Source organism: Protopterus annectens, chromosome 8.part0 (genome assembly GCF_019279795.1).
Source record: "Protopterus annectens isolate FY-2018-M chromosome 8.part0, PAN1.0, whole genome shotgun sequence".
Classification (NCBI taxonomy): Eukaryota; Metazoa; Chordata; order Ceratodontiformes; family Protopteridae; genus Protopterus; species Protopterus annectens.
Genome location: NC_056741.1, coordinates 157,487,730 through 157,512,440, shown reverse-complemented (window position 1 = coordinate 157,512,440; position 24,711 = coordinate 157,487,730). Strand labels below are relative to the sequence as shown.

The following is a 24,711-nucleotide window of genomic DNA, read 5'->3' as shown; positions in this document are numbered from 1 at the left end:
CGATAGATCCGTGGTGGAAATATGGAAAATGGTGATAAAATATTCATATGCCGCACAACTGTCCCTGATTATGGCTGAAACTTTAGCTCTAGCCCTCTTAACCCCCTCCTAAAACAGGTGTCTTTTAGAGAAAAGGTGGCGACTTACATGCAATAATTAATGACAATAATTACAGATGTTGACTTATTTTACTTCAGAAAATATACAGTAATTCACATTCTCTTATTCTACCAGATTTTTTTCTGGATTTGTTTCAGATTCTTTTGAGATTTGTCCCCGATTGGTTGAGAACTATGAAACTTAATGTTACGGGTGATGAAAAATAATACAGCTCTTAGCAGCGTTATGAGACTCAGGTCACTGGTGTCATCATGCATCTCTGCCCCCCCCCCCACCCCACTACCTGAAAAATGTACCCCCCCCCCTTTTTCTTCCGGCTTTTCCCTGTTAGGGGTGGCCACAGCGGAACTCCGGTCCGCTAATGATTGGCAGTAGAGTTTTACGGTGCCGAGGTGTCAGCTCGACGCCCGACCTTCAACGAAGAATTGCTAATTTTATTTTACTTTGCCCTACGCATGGCTTTCGAACGCCACTCGACCGCGGGGTGGACATGCAGACTCCACACCCAAGGCGCTCCTGCCGAGAATCGAACAGATTTGCTTAAACATTTTTCTTGCTGACATGCACTAGCCCTGTGCCCGCAGGTTGTTTTGGGCGTCTCACCACTTCCTTGGAAACTGGCATGATGAAGGACAGAGCGCGTCACTGTACATAAATGGCAATGCAAAAGGGGGCTCGTCTTTGACGCAATAGGCGCTATTGAAACCAGTCCAGTGATTTTACACTCATCGTCACAAGACAGAGGACGTGGACACTGGGGGATGGGATGGGGGCTTGGCAGGAACTGTAATAAACTACGTCATGGCACTCCACTTATCTTAAATAGTACTGCAACCGGTAGGACCGTATCTGAAACGAAAGAGAATAACACGATTACTGCGACATATACATTGCATTAGTATTTTTCATCGGTTTCAAGGAGAAAACGGACTAAACTAATACTTTCTACCTACCTCAGTAGAAAAATTGCTTTATTTTCCTTTTTATTTTAAAGTCGATCTGATTAAGGCTATTTAAAGGATATTCTGTATTTCCGAATTAATTCTAGGGCGTGCGTCAATTTTCCTTTGCACATCGAAAAGACTTGGTGATGGAGTCGGAAAAGGTAAAGGTGCTATGTGCTACCAGTGTGTGTCTGTATGACTATGAACATAACACGGTGTATCATCAGGTGATATGCTTGACTTAGGTGTGCCACAGCTAACTGGAGATAACCAAAATGCCGTATCCTGTTGGATGAGTATGCGCCCTGCGTTTCCAAATGCATTATCGGATGGGAATGTGTGTATGTGTTTCTGTGTGTGGCATAGCCGGCCTTAGCAACCACACTGAGCATGTGGTTAAAAAATGCTCTAAATCCTTAATCAGTGGAAGGCGGCATGCAATGGCTAAGGACTTAAGTATTGCAGTAGGAAGGAATAAGCAAAGCTGTGTATGTACTTCTCCATGGATGATGTGTGGGGGAAGGGTAGCATCCTGCAGAGGTCATTTGTAGGAGACATGAAAGGGTACTTCTTATATTTTATTTTATGTCAAATATGCTAATCGTCAAATATATGCACCTGTATTGGAGGCACAAAGGGCCATGCCTCTCAAGTGTACCTCATTATGAGGACTGTTCCTTATTTTTGGTCTTAAAAAGTTGATGTTCCTGGAAGTTCCACATTGAAAGGGTCTCTCTCACACATTTAATGTCAAGACTTTTTTAACTGATATCCATGATAAAACGAACTGCATCCTATTAATTCATCAAAAGAACATTATGTATGTAAACAGTAGAACATTTCAACCACCCTGTGAGCTTCATAGCTGAAGTTTTTTTTGTTGTTGTTCATTTTTTCACATTATGAGTGGTAGTGTGCCTCATGTTGGAGATGGAAAGTTGAGATTATGTCACACACAGACTGTTAAATGCCGCCGGCTGTGTTGATAAAGATTACATCCTGGCTACATCCTGTTTAAAGATGGACTGTGTATTGTGGCAGACATTTAGTCTGTTTTTTAAGACGAGAGTAAAAATTTGGTCATATTAGTATTGCTCTGCATAGTGTATTAACTATCTAGTGGGTAGCCATACGAATTTAGCCCCTCCCTCCAAATAATAATAATAATAGTAATTGAAGACTCGCTACTAAGCAAATGGTACGTGAGTTTTGTACATATTCAATTCTGTAGTCTCATTGTCTGTTGCTTGTTACAAGTTTATGTAGCATAATTTATCATCGATACATGTAGACGTATTATCAAAATGAAGTAAAATACATGTAATGCCTGCTGGGTAGGTAATGTGTAACTTTAATACATTAGACTGGTTGTATTTAACGGAAACAGTACCCAGACTATCAGCGTCACCTATTAACGCATTATAAATTCATAGTATATGATTGCTATTTTACCCAACGAGTTTTGATCTTGCGCATACTGCTGGGATTGGGAATCTGGTGGTAGGTTCTGACACGTTGCCCTCATTTACACATTTTTGTCATTTATATAAATCTGACATATATGTCTACGTCTGAAATTGTTAAATCATTAAATCATGCAAAACTGAGCATTAGTACAGAGACAACTCAGTGAACAGCTTGGGATACGCATCAGGGTAATTTTTTTATGATGGCAAAAAAAAATGGCGTGTGTGTGTTATCTTAACAAGGCGTTATTGCCACAATTATTGATAAGTAAAGATTGTAAAGGTTTGTCTCAAACACAAGTTCATATACCTCTCAACGTCTTTGCTTCAATAATTACGAGTAAAGTAAAAAAAAATCGGAGTCAAAGGACCTAAATTAGCATGTTTTTCAGTGTTACAGTGAATCACTTTTAAAACTAGAGCAACAGGTTTTCCATTGACAAACATTTTCTAATCTGGATCCAGATCCTACATTTTCTGAATACTAGCATATATGATTTGAATCAGTAATGTCTGGCACTATTGGTCGTCTGTAATCCTCAGTTGTTTACCACAAAATTAAACTGTTTGCGATGGATGGGGCAAAAATATGAAGCAAAAGCAGAGACTGCTGAGACGGCCGTTATATAAGTCCTTAGTGTTCAAATGGGGGAAAAGTGGGGTCGATGCCGATATGCTGTTGGAGGTCCTAAACCGCGATTATTGGACATGCGATAATTTAATTGTGATTAATTGTGGTAAAATTGTTTAACTCCATGGTGGCTGTATCTCATAGTATTCCTACTTGTAAGTGGTAAAGCCTTTTCAAAGTTAACAGCATAAACACATAGTGCGGGGGGGGGGGTGGAGCCCCCCCCCCTTACATCGGCTGGAGAGTAGGGTTACCACCTGTCCCACTTTGCGAGGGACAGTCCCTCTTTGGGCAGTTGGGTGCTGACAGAAAATATTAAAAATGGCAAATGTCCTGAGATTGTAGGACATAATTATGTCCCATGTTTTATGTAATAGTTGCATAAAATAGTTATTTCTGCATCTAATATACCTAAATGTCACAAGAAACAAAATAAGAAGCTAAACTGCTACAAGAATAAGCTTTTATTTAGGCAAAAGAGTAAAGTTCTATCCTTTGACTGACCATGGGTATGTGGCGGCCTGTAAAATCTGATGTGTGTCCCGAAAATATCCCACTTTGGTCAGTTGAAAAGGTGGCAACCCTACTGGAGAGCGGTTGACAAATAGGTTCTTTATTTCTGACATTTAATCAGTACTGAGACTTACAACTGAAATTCTTTCTTGAACACTTACAAAACTGCCGTTTACTGATAAACGTTTTGCTGTATACTCTTACTGACACGTAGAAATAGGAATGTGGCAAACGGTGCTGTAATAGGGTGTGTCCTCGCGGTGTTACCACAGACTGCCTGGGTATGGTGTAACATCCGGGTACCACTGGATCGCACTAGCTAGGATAACCCTTGGGCAAGGTCACTCATTGTATGGATGATGGAATTCAGTCAGCGAGGTCAGGCCTTACTGGCTCCCTTTCTTTAACCAAATAATCTGACCTAACACGGCAAGAGACGTTCTCATCCAAAGCTGTCAACATATGGAGGAAATGGACAAAATGTGGAACACTAAGCTTAACAGCTCCGATGATGCTTACAATGTCTTAACTTTTACTTAAAAATATTTTGATGACTTAATATGATTCGGTATTATTTAGCAACGATGTCAGTTAAAAAATTCTTAACGTACAGTGTGTGGCAGATCCTTTCAATGAGGAAGATTGACCTTTTAAGACTCAAAATGAGGAACGTTCCTCGTAATGAGGTACACTTGATAGGTTATGTTTTTTCATCTGGTGTGGTTTCACATCCTGTCTGACATTTTCCTCTACAAGGCTAAACTGCCGAAAGAAAGGGTCGGACAGTGGTCAGCATGTTTACTTATTTTTACAAACAAACAAACAGTCTTAACTGGTTATTTTCGGTTTTCTGCAAACGCAGTGACAGTTGTCCTGTGCTAACACACTGAATAAATACTCTTCTGCCTCTGGAGCCTCGAGCCTGTCATTTCACATCTTTTCATTGCTGCTCACCTGGATTGTTTTTGCCCAATTCACCAAGAGTAGCCAGTCTGAGATAGAATTCAAACTCACTGTTTCCATAACATACTTAATTTGAGAGTAGCTGGCTGACATCTAGGCATTAGGTTTGTTGGTTCGGCCTGTTGTGCATGTAATATACTGACGTTGTTTATATGAGTCAGATGTATGCTCAAACACGCGTATTGGTAATGTATAAAATATTATGGGAGCGTATTTTAAATTGTCACCTCAGAAGTACCAGGGAAAAAAAATTACTGGAAACAGCAAAACGATGTAAATATTATAGTACTGTCTGAGTACGGGACAAGAGATGGCAGAAAAGCACCATTGACCGGAGAAAGAAATGCATCATACTGAGGGGTTTTAACACAGGGTCCACAATGAGAATACTGACATTTCATGTGACTTGTTCAGGCTACAAGCCTGTGTGAGCAGAGAAAGGTCCTGAAAGGTGATCTTCAGCATACAAGGTGGTCTTAGCCAATATAATATTTCACAAGCACACACAATTTACAAAAGGAACACGCAGCAGTTTGTCCTTCTGTATTTTTTTAATGAGGAAGCAAAAGTTCCCAAGCAGCTGTACTGAAGACCCAGATTGAAAGACCCTGACAAAACCTGAATAGGCGTACAACATTATTTACAAAAATCTATTTATCAAAACATCATGAGAAATATGTATTGGGAAATTTCAAATTATTGGTTAATGAACTGCAGACAACATTCATTTCTTTACTACTGCATACAAGACACATGGGCACATATTTCTATGTTAGTTTCAGCTCATTTGTATTTCTTCTTCAGTGGTGCTGACTACTTTAATGGCACTCAGTAGAGACTCAATTGTAGCATTTCCTTTTTCTTCCAAGATAACAGCAATATGTTAGCCATGCAGTATGTGACATAAGCAATACTGTTTATATTATAAAGAAGAAGCAATGTGACTGTTCCATACTCTACTACTTAATGCTTTACAATGATCTGTTGAGCTATTAATTTATGATTTAACTGTGTAATGGTCCCTTTCAGCTTACAGATGGATTGAATCTAGTTCCAGGATCCCTGTGCTACAAAAAGTCAACATTTTTAAGTCCTGTTTGTTTCTTCCTCAAACTCCACCCATTGGAGATGGAAAAATATACATCAGCTAAATTTGACTTACTTATCTCCCTACATTAGGGATGGAAATACAATCTATTAAACTAAAACTAGCTGGACACAAGTAGGCTTGTGTCCAAAAACATGTCACATGAGCTTCCCTGATACTTTAACTGTATTTTCTTATTATACTATGGGGGGAACCCCTCTGGTCCATATGTAAAACAAGAGTGTATAGTTCTATTATAAAAACTGTGCTATTCTTTTTTTAATATTATTTTTCTCCATTTTCTGTTTCAGACAAAGGTGACGTGCAATCTATTGTTTGCTGTGTCCGTGGCTGTAATTGGTTCACTGCAGTTTGGATACAACACAGGTGTTATAAATGCCCCAAGTGCGGTAAGGCAACATCTCAATATTAACTTTCTACCTAAAGTATAAATTTAACCAGAAAATATTATTGGCTATACAGGATACAGTATATTGAGCAATAGATAGTCTTAATGTAAATTTCTTATTGCAAAGCAGCATACGTGAAGCCAAATGCATGTGTTTTTATAGGTGCTATAGTGCTAGTCTTACTTTACTAGGTAGTTATAGTTTCCTTTCTGTACTTAACTAGATATAGCCATGATTTTCTGGAGAACAGGGAAGTATGGTTTAACTAGATAGAATTATAACTAAATGAGCAAATTTGCTCTACTTAATTTATGTAGCATTTTTATTTTATTTTACAGATGAGAGAAAGTGAAATAGGAGTGCCAAAGTTAAGAAAAGTGCCTACATTTTTTTTCTCAATTTGACGGGAATTCCAGTTACCTAATCTATCTCTTTTGTTGCAATTGCCATATCATAGACCCTGTCCCTCTCATGTCTCCATTCCGAATAAAGAATATCCTTAAGACATTCCACTGTTTTCTGTCTGATTTTAGATTGGCAGAATTGAATGCGAAAAAATACAGATTCATGCATTGCTCATTGCCACTAGCTGCAAATTTATTCCTTTCTTTTAGCAATTTTGGTCTTTTTATTTTGGCACTGGTCTAAACTTATTTTAAAACATAGTTTGTAGTCTGCCTAAAGTTTTGAGTGCCATCAATATATTTGGACCGCCGTATTTAATATTTTTATTTTTTTTAGTTTATTCCAGTTTGTGGTCCTTTCACCTATGGTTCTCTCCAGTTTTGCATGTATTTTTTGCAACATGTTACTTTTTTATGGCTCTTATGTAGAGTTGCAACAAATAAGTCTGTGGTTTGGCAGTTTACTTAGGCAGTTATTCACTTCCCCAGTTTCTTTGTGAATTACTAGATGTTGTGAACCAGAAGAATAACAGCAATGAAGACTTTTGGACACATATTTGCATACATATACACCCATTTACTTTTTCATAACCACTAAAGATGTGGTATGAGGGTTAGGCCACATTTCATTGTTGAGACAAGCAGTTGTATCAACTAGTAGGAAAGTTAAACGAAACATACATCCATCGTTGTCCTGTAAAGCAGTGGGACTTCTTAAGAACTTATCACATTTATAAAGCAATCTGAAATAATATTTGCAACTAAGCTGCTGAATAATCTGAAACCCAGGTTAATGCAGAACCTTGAGCTATGTGCTTAGAATGGAGTATGTCTGTCTAAAACACAGTGGTGCAGCGGTTAACGTTGTCGCCTCACAGCAAGAGGTTCTCCAGTTCGATTCTCGGCTGGGGTGCCTTCTGTGTGGAGTTTGCATGTTCTCCCTGTGTTCGCATGGGTTTCCTCCGGGTACTCCGGTTTCCTCCCACATTCCAAAGACATGCATCTGGAGCATTTCTCCCCGGGCCTCCGCTGAAAACAGGCTCTGTGGAACCTAGTCGGACATTCCCGGTCAACAAATGATAAATAAATAAATAATAATAAAGAACAAAATTATAACAGTGGTATAAAACTGGACTTACCCTGTCAACGTCCATGTACTAAAAAGGATAACAAAATGTTGGCTTTAAGTAAATTAATTGAAACAAGCAGTAAATCTGAAATCCTGTTCAAGCCTGCTCAAGGTTATATTAATAGTACGCAATTTTATTTTATTTATTTTATTTATTTATTTTATTTTACATTTGTTTACCGGGCTAGTCCAGCTGGATATATGTCCATTTTCAGTGGAGGCCCGGGGAGAAAAGCTCCACTACATAGTACTAAACAATGTCAAGATATACATCAATATACAATAATAGGAAAACAAAAAACATATGCAATAAATCTTGAAACAGGTTGTATAAACTTTTGAGTAGAGTCTAAATCTAGGATGGTAAAAAAAGAAAAGATGAAAAAAATTAAATACTCTGTAAGAGTATGTAGAAGAGAAGAAAGAGAAAGGTTGTTAAGGAATCAGATAAAGATGGAAAAAAAGAGAGCTAACCAGGGTTATGACAAGAACAGAGCCAATGGTTATTTAGGAAGAATTTTAGTTTAGTTTGAAATAGGGAGAGTGAAGTTAGGGATGTAAGGTCTTGTGGTAACTTGTTCCATATTTTGCCAATTGAGTTGGAAAATGTGGAGTCACCTGCTGAATTTTTGGATCGGGATGTTTGGACCAGTATTTTGTTGGTGGAGCGTAGGTACCTCTGATTGTTATAGGGCGTTATGAGGGTGGAGAGTATTGGGGTGTTGTCAGGGTGATGTAGGGCATTATGGGCAATAGTGAGTTGATAGTATTGTATGAGGTGTGGTAGTTCCAGCCACCCAAGCTTCTTGAGATTCAAACAATGATGGGTTTTATATGGAGAGGCAGTTGCAAATCTGGCAATATTGTTATATGATGTAGTAAGTTTATTAAGATTATGTTTAGAAAGATTTGTGTATATGGAGGAAGCATATAAAAGGGTTGAGATTAAGTGGGTTCTAGCTATTGTAGTTTTGGCTTCAGGAGTAAGAAAAGATTTGATTCTGTAGAGAGAGCCTAGTTTTCTGTTGGTAGATTTTATTGTAAGATTAACATGATTGTCAAATTTTAATTGATTGTCAATAGTAATACCCAAGAGTTTTGTTGTTTGGTCAGGAGAGATAATGGTTCCATTATCAGATATTAGCGTGAAATGGATAGAGGTAGACAAGTGGGTGGGTGAAAAGAGCAAGAGTTTGGTTTTCTTGGGGTTAAGGAGAAGACAATGATTAGAGAACCATTGTTCTATAGTTGAGAAGGTTTTTTGTGTGAGAGAGTGAAGTTCTGACTGCGTTGAGGCTGAGCAAATGATGGTGGTGTCATCTGCATATTGAATGCAAGTTGTTTGTGGAGTGGCTAGATGAAGTTCATAAATGAAAATGGAAAACAAAAGAGGACCTAAAATAGAGCCCTGAGGGACTCCTATAGTGGTGGGGAGAAGATCAGAGAGTTGGTTGTCCCATAGAACTGCTTGTTTGCGGTTGTCTAGGTAAGATGTGAACCAGCATAATGCAGGGTTATCTAGAGAGAAAGATTTTAAATGATGGAGAATAAGCTGGTGATTGACCATGTCAAAGGCTTTGGACAGGTCTACGAAGAATGCCGATGAAGGAGTATTATTGTTGGGGTTTTTGTTAACTGAGTCGATGAAGGATAGTAAGGCTGTGCTAGTACTATGGTATGGTCGAAACCCATGTTGGCAATTAGCCAGTAGTTTATGGTCTAGTAGGTGATTTAGTAACTGTTTGTGGATACACTTCTCCATAATTTTTGCAAGCGGAGATAGTAATGCTATAGGGCAGTAGTTAGAGTACTCAGTAGAGTCACCTCCTTTAAAAAGAGGGATAATATAAGAGATTTTCCAGACTGATGGAACTGTACTTTCTTTTATTGTCCTGTTAATAAGAATAGAGATGGGGTATGCTAAGGCTTTTGCACCTAGTTGGAGGTATTCTGCTGGTAATCGGTCAGCAGATGGGGTTGTAGGTTTTAGTTTATGAAGTAAGGACAATATTTGAGAAGTGGGTATGGGTTTAAGGTGAAATGGGGGGGGGAATAGAGCTAGGTGTAAATAGTTTGGAGGTATCTGGGTTTTGTTGATTAGCTAGGTTTAGTATGGCAGAAGTGAAGAAAGTGTTAAAGGCATTAGCTGTTTGTAAGGGGCAGTCAGGGTCAGAGCCAGATGGGTTTGGTGTGGCAACTTTACCAGGGGATAATAGTTTATTGATAGAGCACCAAAATTTATGTGGTTGGTGTGGTGAAGATTGCTGAAGCTGAGTATAGAAGTTCTTTTTATCTTGTATGATGGCTTTTTTTGTCATATTTCTCTGTTGTCTAAAAGTGACATTATCAGTTAGGCTTTTTGTGGTACGCCATTTAGCCCAGACTTTATTCCTACTCAGGATAAGTTTCTTAGTGTTATTTGAGAGCCATTGGGCTGTTTTAGATTTGACACGCATAGAACGATTTGGGGCATGATGTTCAAGGATAGTGAGAAAAGTATTATTAAAGTGACTAACTGCTTCATCTATTGGGAGAGATTTAAGAGGTGACCAGTTGACTAGCGTGAGTTCATTTTGATACTGGTTGAGGTCAAAATATTTCTTACTACGGAATGATCTGACTTGGATGGGGACAGTAGTACTGTTTTTTTGCCTAATAATATAAGTGAGGGAGTGATCACTGAGGTCATCTGGGAGAGTTCCTGTTGTATATTTTTGCTGAGGACTATTTGTTAATATCCAGTCAAGTATACTTTCTTTATTATTAAGTTTGTTTATTCTAGTTGGGGAGTTGATTATTTGAGAGAAGCCATGCAGGTTAATAAGGGTGGATGGATTAGTCTGTTTACATAAGTTCCAGTCGATGTTAAAATCCCCTAAGAGTATTGTTTCTTGAGGGTGATTTAGTGATAGCCAGTTTAGTAGGTCTTCTAATATGGTTGGATTTTTTCCTGGGGGAAGATAGGTACAGATAATATTTAATGTTTTTTGTGGGTTGAGTTGCAGTTTTGTAATAATTATTTCAATACTAGTGTCAGATGAAAGGTTATGATTTGTTCTACTAATCTGCAGTCCTGTTCTATAGAGAATAGCAACCCCACTATTCCATCTATTTATTCTATCTATTTATTTAGAAATAGATGCAGTTAAACAGTTAAAAGTGTTGCTAAAAATAATGTTTGGTTATGTGCGTGTGTGTGTTTTTATAAGTGTGATTTATGTATGTGTGTGTGTGTGTGTGTGTGTGTGTGTGTGTGTGTGTGTGTGTGTGTGTTTGTATGTATCCATATAATCCTATGGGCTAGGTTTGTAAAGGCTCCAGGGCCATTAGCCTAGTACACACGTATGAACATATATATATATATATATATATATATATATATATATATATATATATATATATATCTGTATCAATCTCCATATATGGGTGTACTTCTAAATTTCGAAGTTTCAAAACTTCAAATTTCTTATGGTTGAGATTGTAAGATCAAAGATTTGAAACTCCGAAATGTAATTAAAAAATAGAAATAAAAAAATCTTTTTTTTTTTACATTTTTGCAGGGGGGGGGGAGTCATACCCCCTGTGCCCCCCACCCCCCCTGGTAATTAAATATACCAACTCCGAGATCGCACTGCAAGAGAAATGATAAATATACCGTTCCACACTGAACAGTGATCTCCATTTAAACAATTTAGAGTTTCAAAACTTTGATCTTATGGTCTGGACCATAACAAATTTGAAGTTTTGAAACTTCAAAATTTAGAAGTAGACCCAATATGTATATCTCAAGCATATATAAAATGCTATCTTAGTAATAGTAGAAAGGAAGCATGAAGGGAATTTCAGCTATAAAAGTCAGCAAGGACAGTTTTGTTTAAGTATATAACTGCAAAAAGGATTATTTGACAATCATGTTGTGCCTATCCATTCTTTTGTTTCATTGGGAGATACTATTGCTTATCTTTGCATAGCACCCTTTTATCCATAGAAACTGTTATAGTAAAATTGTTTATTGAAATGCCTGGGTAAACCCAACCTCTAGTTTTAAGATTTAAAATTTTGTATTGTAATTTGAAATTTCCAGTAGCAATAACACTGAGTAATAAGTTTAATTTTTGTTGTACATAGTCAGTAAGGGTATAAAATTTTACGTGACATAAGAATTAATTTTCTCCGCTCCCTTTCTTTTTCCTTTCAGGTCATTAAAGAGTTTTACAATGTGACTTGGATGACAAGGACTGGTGCGGCGATGACAGACTCTGTCAGCACACTTCTCTGGTCACTATCTGTGGCCATCTTTTCTGTTGGTGGAATGATTGGTTCTTTCTCTGTTGGCTTATTTGTCGACCGCTTTGGCAGGTACTGAGTAGTGGTAGCATTGTGCATAATGTTATTTTTTAAAAAATATTATGCCAAGTTAGTAAAGCAGCTAGGAAACACCAACAGTGATATAATTCAGTGTTGTCTATATGTGGAAGTAGTTTTGTTACCTAAAATGTACATCAATTTCATATTGTTTGCATTTTGCTCCCTATGTGTAGTTTGAATGCAAGACTAGTAGCACATATGCTGCCAGTATTAATGGTTGTATAGTTATGCTCTGATACTTTTTGTCAACACAGATGTGGTAGTTAAAAAAAGAAAAAAAAAACATTGCTGTATTATTAAAAAAAAAAAAATGAACTAGATATTTTTATGCGACAGAACACATTCTCAAGAAGATGCCTTTTTCTAGCAATAAGAAAATGTCATGTACACAAAATAAATGTATGATTTTTCATTATTTTAATGTTGGTCCTCTGTGTCTTGGTACACCCACCTCACAACAAGATCATAAATAAACGGATTAGATGAAATTTAACTGAATTTAAACGGCCAGGATAAATAAAAAACCTTTATTGTACGAAGAGTTAAGCGCTTTCACTCGCTACAATGCAAACTTCTTCAGAACTCCATTAGAGTGTTGATTTAACATTTAAATAAGTTCTTTGGTGCCAAAAAGCGCTGTGTTGAAGCAACATATACACTATTAATAAAATAAATAATTAATACATAAAACATGAAAAAACATAAAAAATATACTCTCATTATAAAAATCTTATTTATAATACATTTAATAAGCTTAGAATATGTGTTCACTGTCTGCTGTAGTTATGTAGTTGTTCATCATATAGTACAAAAATCTAATATAATAAATACAAAACTGTAATGAAAATTAACTGATGTCTAAACAAACGTATATATGCTCATTTATATAGTATTAAGACGAAGGAAGAGAACAATGCTTTATATAGACATATTACAAAATGTGGGGACAGACATTACTTTAAATTTGGTATTTTGGATCATGTTCACGTTGACCCTAAAGGGGTAGATTATAAAAGTTTACTGTCATATAAAGAAATGTGGTGGCAACTTTACACTGATGCTTCTAATTTTCCAGGACTTAATGATTATTTTACCATTAAGCCACTTTTGAAAATACAGTAGTTATTTTTATTTTTATTTATAATTATTTAATATATTAGTATTACAAATATAAAGTAAACCATCAGTTAATTTTCATTATAGTTTTGTATTTATTATATTAGATTTTTTGTATTATATGATGAACAACTACATAACTACAGCAGACAGTGAACACATATTCTAAGCTTATTAAATGTATTATAAATAGGATTTTTATAATGAGAGTATATTTTTATGTTTTTTTCATGTTTTTATGTATTAATTTGTTATTTTATTAATAGTGTATATGTTGCTTTTAACACAGTGCTTTTTGGCGCCAAATAACTTATTTAAATGTTAAATCAACGCTCTAATGGAGTTCTGAAGAAGCTCGCATTGTAGCGAGTGAAAGCGCTTAACTCTTCATACAATAAAGGTTTTTTATTTATCCTGGCCGTTTCCCTTTAGTTCGGTTGAATTTCATCTAATCCGTTTATTTGTGACCTTGTTGTGAGGTGGGTGTACCAAGACACAGAGGACCAGTGTTTTTGTTCGTTGTCTACTGAGCGCTTATTTACATTCATTATTTTAATGTTGGATAAATTTGCCAGGCAAAAACAGACTCACCACACCCAAACAGGATAGTGGTGACAATAACTGTATTATACAACCAATAAACCTGTATAATCTCTAGTTATTTTCATCATAACATTATAATTCGTATGCACTAAAACTGATGCCTGTTTTCCTTCTTTTTTCCTTAAGGCGGAATTCCATGCTCATGGTGAACATCCTTGGCATTTTAGGTGGTGCCTTGATGGGCTTCTCCAAGCTGTGTAGCTCCTTTGAGATGCTGATTATTGGACGGTTGGTTATTGGACTGTTCTGTGGTCTTTGCACAGGATTTGTACCTATATACATTGGTGAGGTCTCTCCAACCAAACTGCGTGGTGCCTTTGGAACGTTACACCAGCTGGGAGTGGTTATTGGCATTCTAATTGCACAGGTAAGGAGAAGGTTGGCAAGAGTTTGGATTAATTTTTAGCTTTAGTTTTGAAAACTATGCATCTTACATAGACATTTGAATAAAAAAAAGTCTGCAAAATACATTTACGCTTTCTGCAGAATATTTTAAGGTATGGTAAAAGAGTAAAGAGTGTAGTGAAAAGTCCTTTTGGTGATAATTACTCATCAAAAGAAGAAGTGGAGACAATATAAGAGACACAGTGAGTGATGGAAAAGCTACAGGGAAAGTGAAAGAAGTGAAATGAAGAGCTAGGATGAAACCAAAAAAGGAAGGTGGAGTAAAATCTGAAGTAGTAGAAATAAATGATTTTTTAAAAATCTCAGCTGAGGATATTTTTAGTAATGTACTTATGGTTACTTTGAACTAAGTATTAAATGATAACCTTGGAATGCTTGGAGTAGTTCAGAATGTGCAGAAAATAATGAACAATGATAATGTAACTAAAACAAGCACAGTATGTAATGCAAGGCCAGAGGCCAGTGATGTATTACATTGAAGTAAATAAGCATTATATTGTTTAAAGAATAAGATAATATAGTCTTTGTGCTCAAGACTGCTGCAGCTGCAAAACAAAACAAAAGTTCTGAGTAGTCATATTCTCTTTCTCTCTCTCTTTTTTTCAGATTTTTGGTCTGGAGGCTATTATGGGTTCAGACACCCTCTGGCCACTTCTGTTGGGGTTCACCATCTTTCCTGCCATCCTGCAGTCCATTGCCTTGCTTTTTTGCCCTGAGAGTCCACGGTTTCTGCTAATTAACAAGGCACAGGAAGATGAAGCTACACATGGTAAGTATTAGAGAGTACCTACATTTATTTATTTATTCTTTCATATTTCTATACTAGTTTTACACACTGACAGATGAGATAAAGATGATATTTGCTTGTATATGAAAATCTCCTTTCAAGAGAGAAGTTAACTAAAAGGCACTTATAGAATACGGTTATGTAGTTGCCTACTTCTGTTATTTATTTATTTATTTTTTGGTATCTCTTTAAGAAATATAATTTAAAACAGTAATTCCAGCCAGGCAGTCATAGCAAATGTGATATTACATTGATAAACATTAGGTACACTTGAAAATCAAGTCTGAATTGTCTTAGAGAGAAAAAATCCCTTAAACTTTCTGATTTTTGCTTGAAGCATAGACTGAACTTCTAACAGCCACTACTGATCACAGAGTATTAAACTTTTTGACTTGGAAACTGGTAAAATCTGGTTTCCTGATGTATATGTGAAAAAACTGAATTCCTTTCTTTTTTCTTTCCAAAGTTCTGCGGAAACTCCGAGGTATAGATGATGTTAGTCAAGACATTCAGGAAATGAAGGAGGAGAGTGCTAAGATGGCATTAGAGAAGAAGGCTACAATGATCGAACTGTTCCGCTCTGCTAACTATCGCCAGCCAATCATAATTGCTATAGTTCTGCAACTCTCACAGCAGCTTTCTGGCATCAACGCTGTAAGAATTTTGTTCAGCCTTCTGTCATGTTTCATTCTACATTTAAATCTTTTTTCTTTCTAACTTATTTCATTGTAAAAATGTGCTTATTTTCAATTTAGCCTTTTTTCATTTCTTTATCTATCACTTGCCCTGAGTAGGGTTTGGGGAGGCAGTTAAAACTTCAGGAAAAATACACATGCTAGAACTAGACAAAACCTGTCAAAACCCAATCACTGGTAAAATTTAAAACCCAGTGGTGTATATAAGTCACAGTAATGCTGTAATGTGGTTTTCCGGTTATGCCAGCAAGTCTTGCATACCTTTTAGGAATGGTTATCAGGAGGCAAAAATGTTGGATATACAACTCTTCTAATTCCCAGGAGCAGACTTTTAAAAAAAAAAGAGTCATATTTGTGTAGCTCAGTGGAGTGGCACAGCTGTTTGGAAATTGGTTGCTTTGTACTTTGAGTACTGAAGCTGAATTGCACTGTACGTTAAACATTTCCAGTAGCACTCATCTTCTCCTATCTTAGGCATGCAGTTGTGCTTATCTTCTCCTGTCAGTGCCTTTCTGGTGTCTCCCAAATTACTTTACTGGCATAGTATGATACATATGATAGAAGGGTTTCCCTTTTCTCACATATGTGTGTGTGTATGAGTGCACGTGTGCGTGCACACGTGTGAAAGAGAGGGAAAGTGAAATGAATGAGGTAGTACATGCTGCATTAAACTTCACATGTCTTATACAGGAGAAGCAGTACACATTGTGGACACAGACCAGTTGAAAGGAGGGGGGATATGTTCTATCTGATACCACCACGTGTGTGTGTGTGTGTGTGTGTGTGTGTGTGTGTGTGTGTGTGTGTGTGTGTGTGTGTGTGTGAAGTTATGTGCATATGCCTTTAATGCATTGTTTGCAGGACAATGTTAATTCTGATCCGTAGCATTTAAGCACAATATTTACAGGCTTAATGTATGTTTCTTTAGGTATTCTACTATTCAACAGACATCTTTAAAGAAGCAGGAGTGGAACAACCAATCTATGCCACAATTGGTGCTGGTGCAGTCAACACTGTATTCACTATTGTTTCAGTAAGTAGCAAATGCATTTTGCATTAGTCTGACACATTATGCATTTAAAGGGAAATTTGGTGTTTCATCATATCAATAATTCCCCTACTAATTTTATGTTTCAGCTCTTTCTTGTTGAGCGTGCTGGTCGTCGAACCCTACATCTGATTGGTTTAGGAGGAATGGCTGGCTGTGCCGTTTTAATGACATTAGCTCTTGTATTCCTGGTGAGTGTGATATTTTTAACAAAACAGCATTTATTTGTTTTATTGTTCGTACAGTGCATAACTTCAAGGCATGCAAACTGGGATGTAGTACTATCTTTGCAAAAGTACTGAATTCTAAATGGGATACTAGAACCTTTTGTTAAGTCATAGAAGTACACTACCACTAGGTGGCAGAAGTAGTATTTGTCCTCCATGCATCAATTTCCAGCAGTTCTCTCAGTTTTCTCAAATTTGGAAAATTAGGTAACCCAGACCCCTGGCTTGCTCATCAAGTGTTTTTTGCTAACAAAGTGCTTACATAGCTTTACAAGAATCACTTTTAAGTCACAGTAATAATGCTTGTTTCACTGTGACTTAACAGATGACCACCAATGAGCATTTTTGGTCTCCTGGTGTCCACGAATGTGTATGAGATGGTAACCAATAAGTGAAAGCATGTTGGCAGTATTTTATTTGTGAAACAAGAACATATGTTCTTTTTTCTCAACTGCTAATGGTGGCTTCAAGATCCACCTGCCCTTCTGATCTCCAGTCTCCACAAAGTCCATCCTGGAATTTTCATTGTGACTCGCACTGGAAAGATCTCCTACAAGGGAGGTGGGATATATAATACTGTATCACAGTTTTTTTTCCTAGCCCTAATATCCCTCCCAAACATGGTAATATCACTTGAAGCCAAGAGTGACAGAAGCAACCCCCCAGTCTGCATGTTTGCTGTGAGGTCTGCTGTCCTCTAGAGCCCTACTAGGAAAACACCCATCATTTTCACTTCCCATTCCAGGATGAATGCATGCATCCTCACTGCCTGCAGAGTCAAGCACCTGAGCTGGTAATTGAATTTAGGTCTCCTGGGCCATAGTCAATGATTTATTCCTCTGCACCAGTGGTTCATTCTAATACATGAGAACATGTGTGAAATGTACCACACCAATTCTATGAAGTTATACAGAGTGCAGAATTTTTTTCAGACTGTTCATGTTACCTCCTAATGACTTTCTTGCAAATGTCAAAAATAGTAATTTATCAGATTTATATATTTCTGTATATGTAATGTAAATGTGATAAAGTAAGTTATAGATGAACATTTCTATAGGTAAGATACTTATATGATCCAGATAAAAAGTGTATCATTTTAACACTATTTTTGTAATATATCCAGCATACTGAGTTTTTTTCATTTGCCTAATGATTAAGTTGTTTGCCTTACAAACACAAGGTGCAGGGTTTGGGTTTCACAAGGGATAATTAGCTAGGCTTAAAATGGCTCGCAAGGGCAGTTAGCCTAGTACTAACCTATGAACCTACGAAATTTGTAATATGGAATGTATTGCTTCCATCTTGTGAACATTTTCTCCACTAAGTTGAGTGTAATAGAATTTTTATTCTTATTGTTTTTCCTTTACAGAAAACATATACTTGGTTGAGTTATGTTAGCATCATTGCCATCTTTGGGTTTGTTGCCTTCTTTGAAATGGGGCCTGGGCCTATCCCTTGGTTCATCGTGGCCGAGCTGTTCAGCCAGGGTCCCCGACCTGCAGCCATGGCCATAGCTGGCTTCTGCAACTGGTCTTCCAATTTCCTTGTAGGGATCCTTTTCCCATATGCAGAGGTAAGTAAAAACAACCAACTGTACTGACATAAGTCTTAATTTGCTACATCTTTTTGGCATTTTGTTATAAAAATAGGTAACTTAGTACTGATACTGCAAGAAAGTTACTTGTATCCTGTAGTCATAGCATTGTTCCAGCTGAAGCTTATTGAAGAAATAAAGATTGGAATAGAATCTAGTCATTCACTGATGATGTACTCTGCCTAGTAGGAAGGGGATCAACATGAAGGGGTGTGCATGATTTTTAATATACGGTTTACTATTGAGGCATCTGATATACAGTATACTGCATTGTCTCCTGCTGATGAATAATCCACATTTGTGGATGTGTTACAGTTTGGAATGTGGGTTTTAAGTAGCACAGGCTGTACAGCCACATAACATTTGAGAATGTGTCAACCAACATTGAAACACAGAGGTAGTAGCCTGCATTTTATTTGGTAGCTGGACATAGGAAAGGTTGTCCTGGTCCCTGACTGTGCTATGGTTGGGTAGGTGACTGCTGCTTTCACATGTGGTGGTGGTGAGGGGTGGTGGGGGATGGGTAGAGGTGTGCAGGTTGTATATTGTCTGATTGTAGGAGTGGATGATGGAGTGTGCCGTTTGTCAATCTAATCTTTTCTAGGCTGTCCCTTTCCTTTTAGAATATAGTAATCTGCAAGTTAGTTTGTCATTTACTGTGTCACCAAGTTAATTGTTTTGTTAAAAGACAGCATGACTAGCTGATTCACTGCTGACTCAGCTGAGGTGTATAAAGAAACATAGAGAAAAAGACATGTACCCAATTAAAAAAGCAGCAGGTGAAGGCAAGGTAACTTATTAGACTTGCAAACCGCAGCTACAGCAGGCAACGTAGCTCATGTTGGAAACAGAGATGGCTTAGATGTAGGATTGCTGCCTCACAGCTTGAAATTCTAGGGTTTAGTCTTGCCTGACTGTCTCAGGGATGTTTTGCATGTTCTCCTTATGCCTGTGGAATTTTTTGTTTTTTGTTTTTTTTTTTACGAATTGCAGTTTCCTCAGAAGAACAAGCTGGCTGTCTGGCCATACTAAATTGACCATTGGTCTTTCTCTTGTAAACTGGGTCAAGGAAAAGGGTCCATGAAGGGCAAGTTCACTTACTGGATTAACAAATAAATATGTTTGCTAAAGTTAAATTAAGGCATCTTTTTGAGCTGTGCACAATAAGAAGACAAGAGCAGAGGAGAATACTGTGTGGGAGAGGAGTGTAGAAACTAATGGTGATCACAGAAATAAATACAAGTTCTACAGTGAGGCCTAGAAATGTATTATCTTTGCAAAGTGCTGATAATAAGATAAGGTAAGTTCATGTCAAGGAATAAAACAAATAATCCATGGCCTAAAGATGGAAAGCGGGTACAGTTTTAAATTTCATAATGTGGGATAGCGCCAACAGAGAGAACAGTATTATTCCATCACTAAAATATACATTTTAGCTCAAGGTACAGTACTGCATAATTTGCTGGGTTTTGATCCAGGCAAGGTTTAAATCCTTTATAGATTGCTATTTGTTTGATTGCAGAAGTATCAGTTGTTGTAATTATGCAATATGCATATACAATGGAGAAATAAAAGGCAAAAGTGGTAACAAGGTGAACAGATAGCTGCTACTGTACTTTGTGAGTTTGGGGTTGATGGATCCCATCAGAACAACCCGTATTTCCCTTCCCATAAACCTCAAGTTCTAGTCAACAAACTGTTCATGAAATGGTAGAAAAACAATTTATTCTCAGTGGAACTCATCTGGTTTCTGCACCTAGCCAGTATAATAATAATTTGTTTATGCAGGCAAGTGAAATATTTTGGAAGGATAAGAACTTCCCACCCCCTCCCACAAACTTAATCTGAAGGGACTTTGGTTTTCCTGAACTTCAATATGTGTCTGAAAACATGAAAATGGGATTTGGCACATGTATTTTTGTAAATTTTGTCCAGGGGTTACCTTTCTATGTCTGCCTCTCATCCAGACACAGGGATAGATGCAGACATACAGAAATCACCTTTATCATTAGAAAATCGTCTGATTGCCTCTACTTATATGAATACATACTTAGTTTAAAACACAAAGTAGTGCTTTCCTCCATGATTGGTCACTTTTTCGTGAATGAAAGTGCTAAATATGCATCATGGCTTTTCCAGAGCAGATCAGCAGACACCTTCTTTTGGCAGTAAGGTAAAGCACACATAAATTAACATGTGGAAGAGATGTCATGTAGGGAAATAATGTGAGAAACAGAAAGGTGCATGATTGGTGAAGGAGAGAGTGGGGGATAAGGTGAGGTGTCAGTGGGGGGTAGATGATGTATAACTGTGGGGGTAGGTGATGTGTCATTGTGGGGGTAGCTGGTGTGTCAGTGAGGGCGGTTGGAGGATTAGTTGATGTATCATTGTGGGGGTTAGGTGACGTGTCATTGTGGGGGTTAGGTGATGTGTCATTGTGGGGGTTAGGTGATGTGTCAGTGGGGATGGTTAGGTGAGGTGTCAGTGGAGGATTAGGTGATGTGTCGGGGGGTAGGTGAGGTGTCAGTGGGGAGGGGATAGGTGAGGTGTCAGTGAGGGATTATGTGATACGTCCACAGGGAAAGCATTTATACATTGACTCTGACTTGAAATGGTCTTTAAGCTGGGCACAAAATGATAGGTATGAGTTGAGGTTTTTAAGGTAAGTACGGAGGAATTCCCGACGTTTTGGAGCGTAGAATGGAAAAGGCATAGTTAGCACAATGAAGTCTTGTTCTGGGACATTGAAGAGGTGGACCAGAGTAGTTAAGACTTATAACATTGTACTGGGGTATCATCTGAAGAGGTTGGAGAAAATGGAAAGGTGTCAGTGTTCTTTGAGGAGCTTGTAGAGTTGAAATTCAAGAAGGTTGGAATTTTATAAGACAGGTAGTCAGTTGGCTTTATCAAATGTGATACAGTGATTCTCATTTCTAGAGGACAGGGTAATGAAACAGCATATAAAACTACTTATAGTTTGGATGGTGGAAGAGTTTTTCTTGTATGCTGCTACAACTGCTGTGATCAGTGGAAGTCCATATTCAAGCTGTGTTAGTTGAATGTCTTTTCCTATGGTATTCTTGGTTGGTGTGCAGAGAAGGAGGGAAACTTTGTAGGCCAAAATAAAATGGAATTAATTTTCTTCTGTGTTTGTTCTAGGTAAAGGTTAGAACATAGTGAGTACACAGGGTTTTTGTAGCATGCTCACCGTGTTTTTTTTTTTTGTTGAAACTGAAATGGAGTTGAAGCAGTTACAGATGGTTGCACAGTATAATTCTGACTTGTTTTTATAGTCAGCAATCTTTTTTTTTAAACACAACAGTTATGTTGAAATTGATAATGCTTCAGTTTGTAAACCAAAGCAGATAGTTATCTAATAAAACATGTTTGTATCTTTTGGACATTTATTAATATTTATACTGTATTCAACTTGAGTTCTATCCTACTACACGGCTTTCAAAGAAAAAAGACAAATGACTTTTTAAACGTTTAATGGCTTTTTAAATGTTTAATGGCTTTTAATGTGCTTTTCTTACAGGCTGCCTTAAAGGCATACGTCTTCATAATCTTCGTCATTTTCCTGGTCCTGTTTTTCATTTTCACCTACTTCATGGTGCCTGAGACTAGAGGCCGCACATTTGAAGATATTGCCAAGACATTCAAGACCAGTGAACCACAGGTTGAAAGCCCAGGTGAGAAGGGTCTAATGATGGAGCTCAACAACACTGGCTCTGCAAAGGACCTGAGCAAGAACAACTCTGTCATCTAAGGTAACTTTCCCGTTTCAAAAAAGAAACCATTCATTGGATCGCCTAGAACAATGAATCAGTTATGACCTTACCTCTCAGCTCTCCTACTGTATTAGGCCAGCCTTTCAGTTTTACAGCTTAACATCCCTTTGCTCTGCACAGCAAAGGTTTAACCATATAGACTGTTCAGGCTTCTTTAGTATCAACATTGAGTTCCTCTGCAGTTAGTCTGAGGAACAGAGAGGTTGGCATTTCCACCTTGTGTTAAACATTAATCCTTAAGTTGTATCTGTTCCACTGCCTTGTATGTAAAGGTGTATCCAGGATAATATCAGATTTCACAAAGCTGAGTTTCTCTGCACTTATCAGTAAGTGCACACAAGTAGGCATTTCCTTCACATTTCCTTGTAAGCTGCTATGAACATTTGCCTGCACTGTTCCTGCGTCATGGTTCCACAGTAAAAACAGTTGAGATGTACGATCAAGATTTCTTGTACACTGAGACCTCTGTTGTAAATGACCATGCATTTCAGAAGCCAAGAAGCAAACTCCATATGTTTACATGTCATGCAAAAAAAGTGCCGAGACATGCAGGTATCTTTTTTTGTAGCAGCTGTTAGACTACTCTGTCCTAAGAAGTTTTGTTTGTTTATTTCCCTTGTGAACAAACTCTGGTGTCAAAAAGATGCTTAATTTTTTGGCACTAGCATTGGTCTTTTTTTTTATATAAACAAGGTACCAATATCCAAATAACCAAAACAAATAGAGCATTACTTTGTTTTCATTTGTTTTTATACTACCTGTAAACAGTATTCATTTGAAAAGAATCAATGTTATGACTGTGGCCAATATTTTAAAGTTGTGTGGATGTCACTGGCCCTGCCCTCAGCAGTTCTGCTGTAAAGGGGACCAGACTAGTTACAGGGTGTGCAATAACTTGAATTTTCATTTATTCTGTTACTGTTACATATTTTGTATGATGTTATTTTTTTATTTTGTATTTATTTAAATACTTTGTAGTGTCTAAATTATTGTATAAATGTGTGCCTGTGTATGGAGAAAACACTGCAGAGTTTTGTCAAAATGTCAGCCACATACTGTATGTCGTGTTTACATTTTAATTATGCGTATTGTGTCATTGTGCACTGGTTGGGTTTTCTTCATGTGCAATAGCAGTTCCTTTATGGGTTTGTTATGATTGCAGTTGAATGATGTGTGAGCATACACACGGGAGAAAAGACTGATAAATTGTATGACTGAACTTGGCCACCAATATTTAGGGTATTGTGAAAGGAGAACGAAAATTGGGAGTTCTAAGGACAGAAACTTAGAGGATATGAAAGTGCTTTTTTGTTTCCATGAAAGAAGCACAAAAGTAGAAGTAGTTTTCTAATTTTTTTTAATTAGGCCATTCTGATTGGCTCAACAATCTGTTTTCAGAAATTGGTCTTGTAGACAGAAAGGGAAGTAAAACTTATTGTTGCCATGAAGAAGTTGTGCCCCTGTACTCTGGGCTAAATGATTTACTTAGCTTAATGACACAGCAAAACCGTTCACTTTCTAAGTGACGTTGGATTGTTGTGCAGCCTTCAGAATGTTTACTTCCATTTTTCAGATTTCTACCAACAAGAGTATGATTGCTTCATTTTTATGGGCTGGGGTGAGATAGAAACATTTCTTTCCAAACAGCATAAATGGCATGTCATTTTCGGTACAGAGCAAAATGCACCAGGTTAAACCATGTTTACTATCTGGTCTTTTTTTATGGGTTATACATTTTTTCCATCTGTTGGAAATATGTGCAATCTTATGATTTGAGAAAGAAAGAACCCTGTGTAATTTTGGTGGTACTTTTTCTCCTGATTGTGTAATTTATTTTTTTATATCTAAATATATTTTAAATCCAAGAGCTGTACTAAGAGCACTTTGTCACATTGTAAGAACTTCTATATGCGAGATGTGTGCTGAAAAGGGTGGCACCTATTTAAAATTATCATATGTACAGTGAGAATATTATATATTAGATGTATGTATATATTGAACATTATATTATAATGTGTTTTTTTTAATAAAATGCAATTCTAATGTGTTTGTCTTTGTGTTTTATTTTTATTTTCATAACACTGCATCCGATTAGTGACATCTTAAGGTTGCAGGTCTCAGGCAGATGTGGCAGTGCTGGTCAAGAATATGATGGAGTTGATGAGACTGTAATGGTTAAGCTCTAGAAAACTCCACAACACATCGGATAATGCTCCACATGACAACATTGTAGCTTCAAAACACATGCAACTTCCTGCCCTTGGAGTTGCAACAATTACATTTAATGTTGTAGAAGTGTTAACAAGCAGAGACTGAATTATTACTACTGCATTGACAAGTAATATTAGCTTTTGTTTTGGGGAATGACACAAGTCATCACTTTGAGTTGCACTTGGCCAATATTTCATCA

General features: G+C 37.2%; 1 protein-coding gene across 2 annotated transcripts; it reads left to right on the top strand.

Moving 5' to 3' along the window:
* Positions 1 to 854: 854 nt before the first annotated feature.
* LOC122808686 (solute carrier family 2, facilitated glucose transporter member 3-like) lies at positions 855 to 24,346 on the top strand. Of its 2 annotated transcripts, none has more exons than XM_044079670.1 (10): positions 855 to 1,225; positions 6,036 to 6,134; positions 11,866 to 12,026; positions 13,881 to 14,121; positions 14,766 to 14,928; positions 15,413 to 15,600; positions 16,570 to 16,674; positions 16,779 to 16,880; positions 18,286 to 18,489; positions 22,049 to 24,346. In XM_044079670.1, exons 1-10 carry the CDS (start codon positions 1,211 to 1,213, stop codon positions 22,277 to 22,279), a joined length of 1,509 nt encoding a protein of 502 aa, XP_043935605.1. In that variant the 5' UTR covers positions 855 to 1,210; the 3' UTR covers positions 22,280 to 24,346. The 2 variants fall into 2 exon arrangements, with proteins under 2 accessions (XP_043935605.1, XP_043935604.1); XM_044079669.1 differs by lacking the exon at positions 855 to 1,225 and adding an exon at positions 4,201 to 4,360.
* Positions 24,347 to 24,711: the final 365 nt, after the last annotated feature.

Excerpts from the sequence above, each read along its gene's own strand:
- LOC122808686 (XM_044079669.1), top strand. The coding sequence starts at position 4,235 with ATGATTCGGTATTATTTAGCAACGATGTCAGTTAAAAAATTCTTAACG. Across the intron at positions 4,361-6,035 it reads GGAACGTTCCTCGTAATGAG|ACAAAGGTGACGTGCAATCT; the intron begins GTACACTTGATA and ends TTTCTGTTTCAG. Across the intron at positions 16,881-18,285 it reads CATTAGCTCTTGTATTCCTG|AAAACATATACTTGGTTGAG; the intron begins GTGAGTGTGATA and ends TTTCCTTTACAG.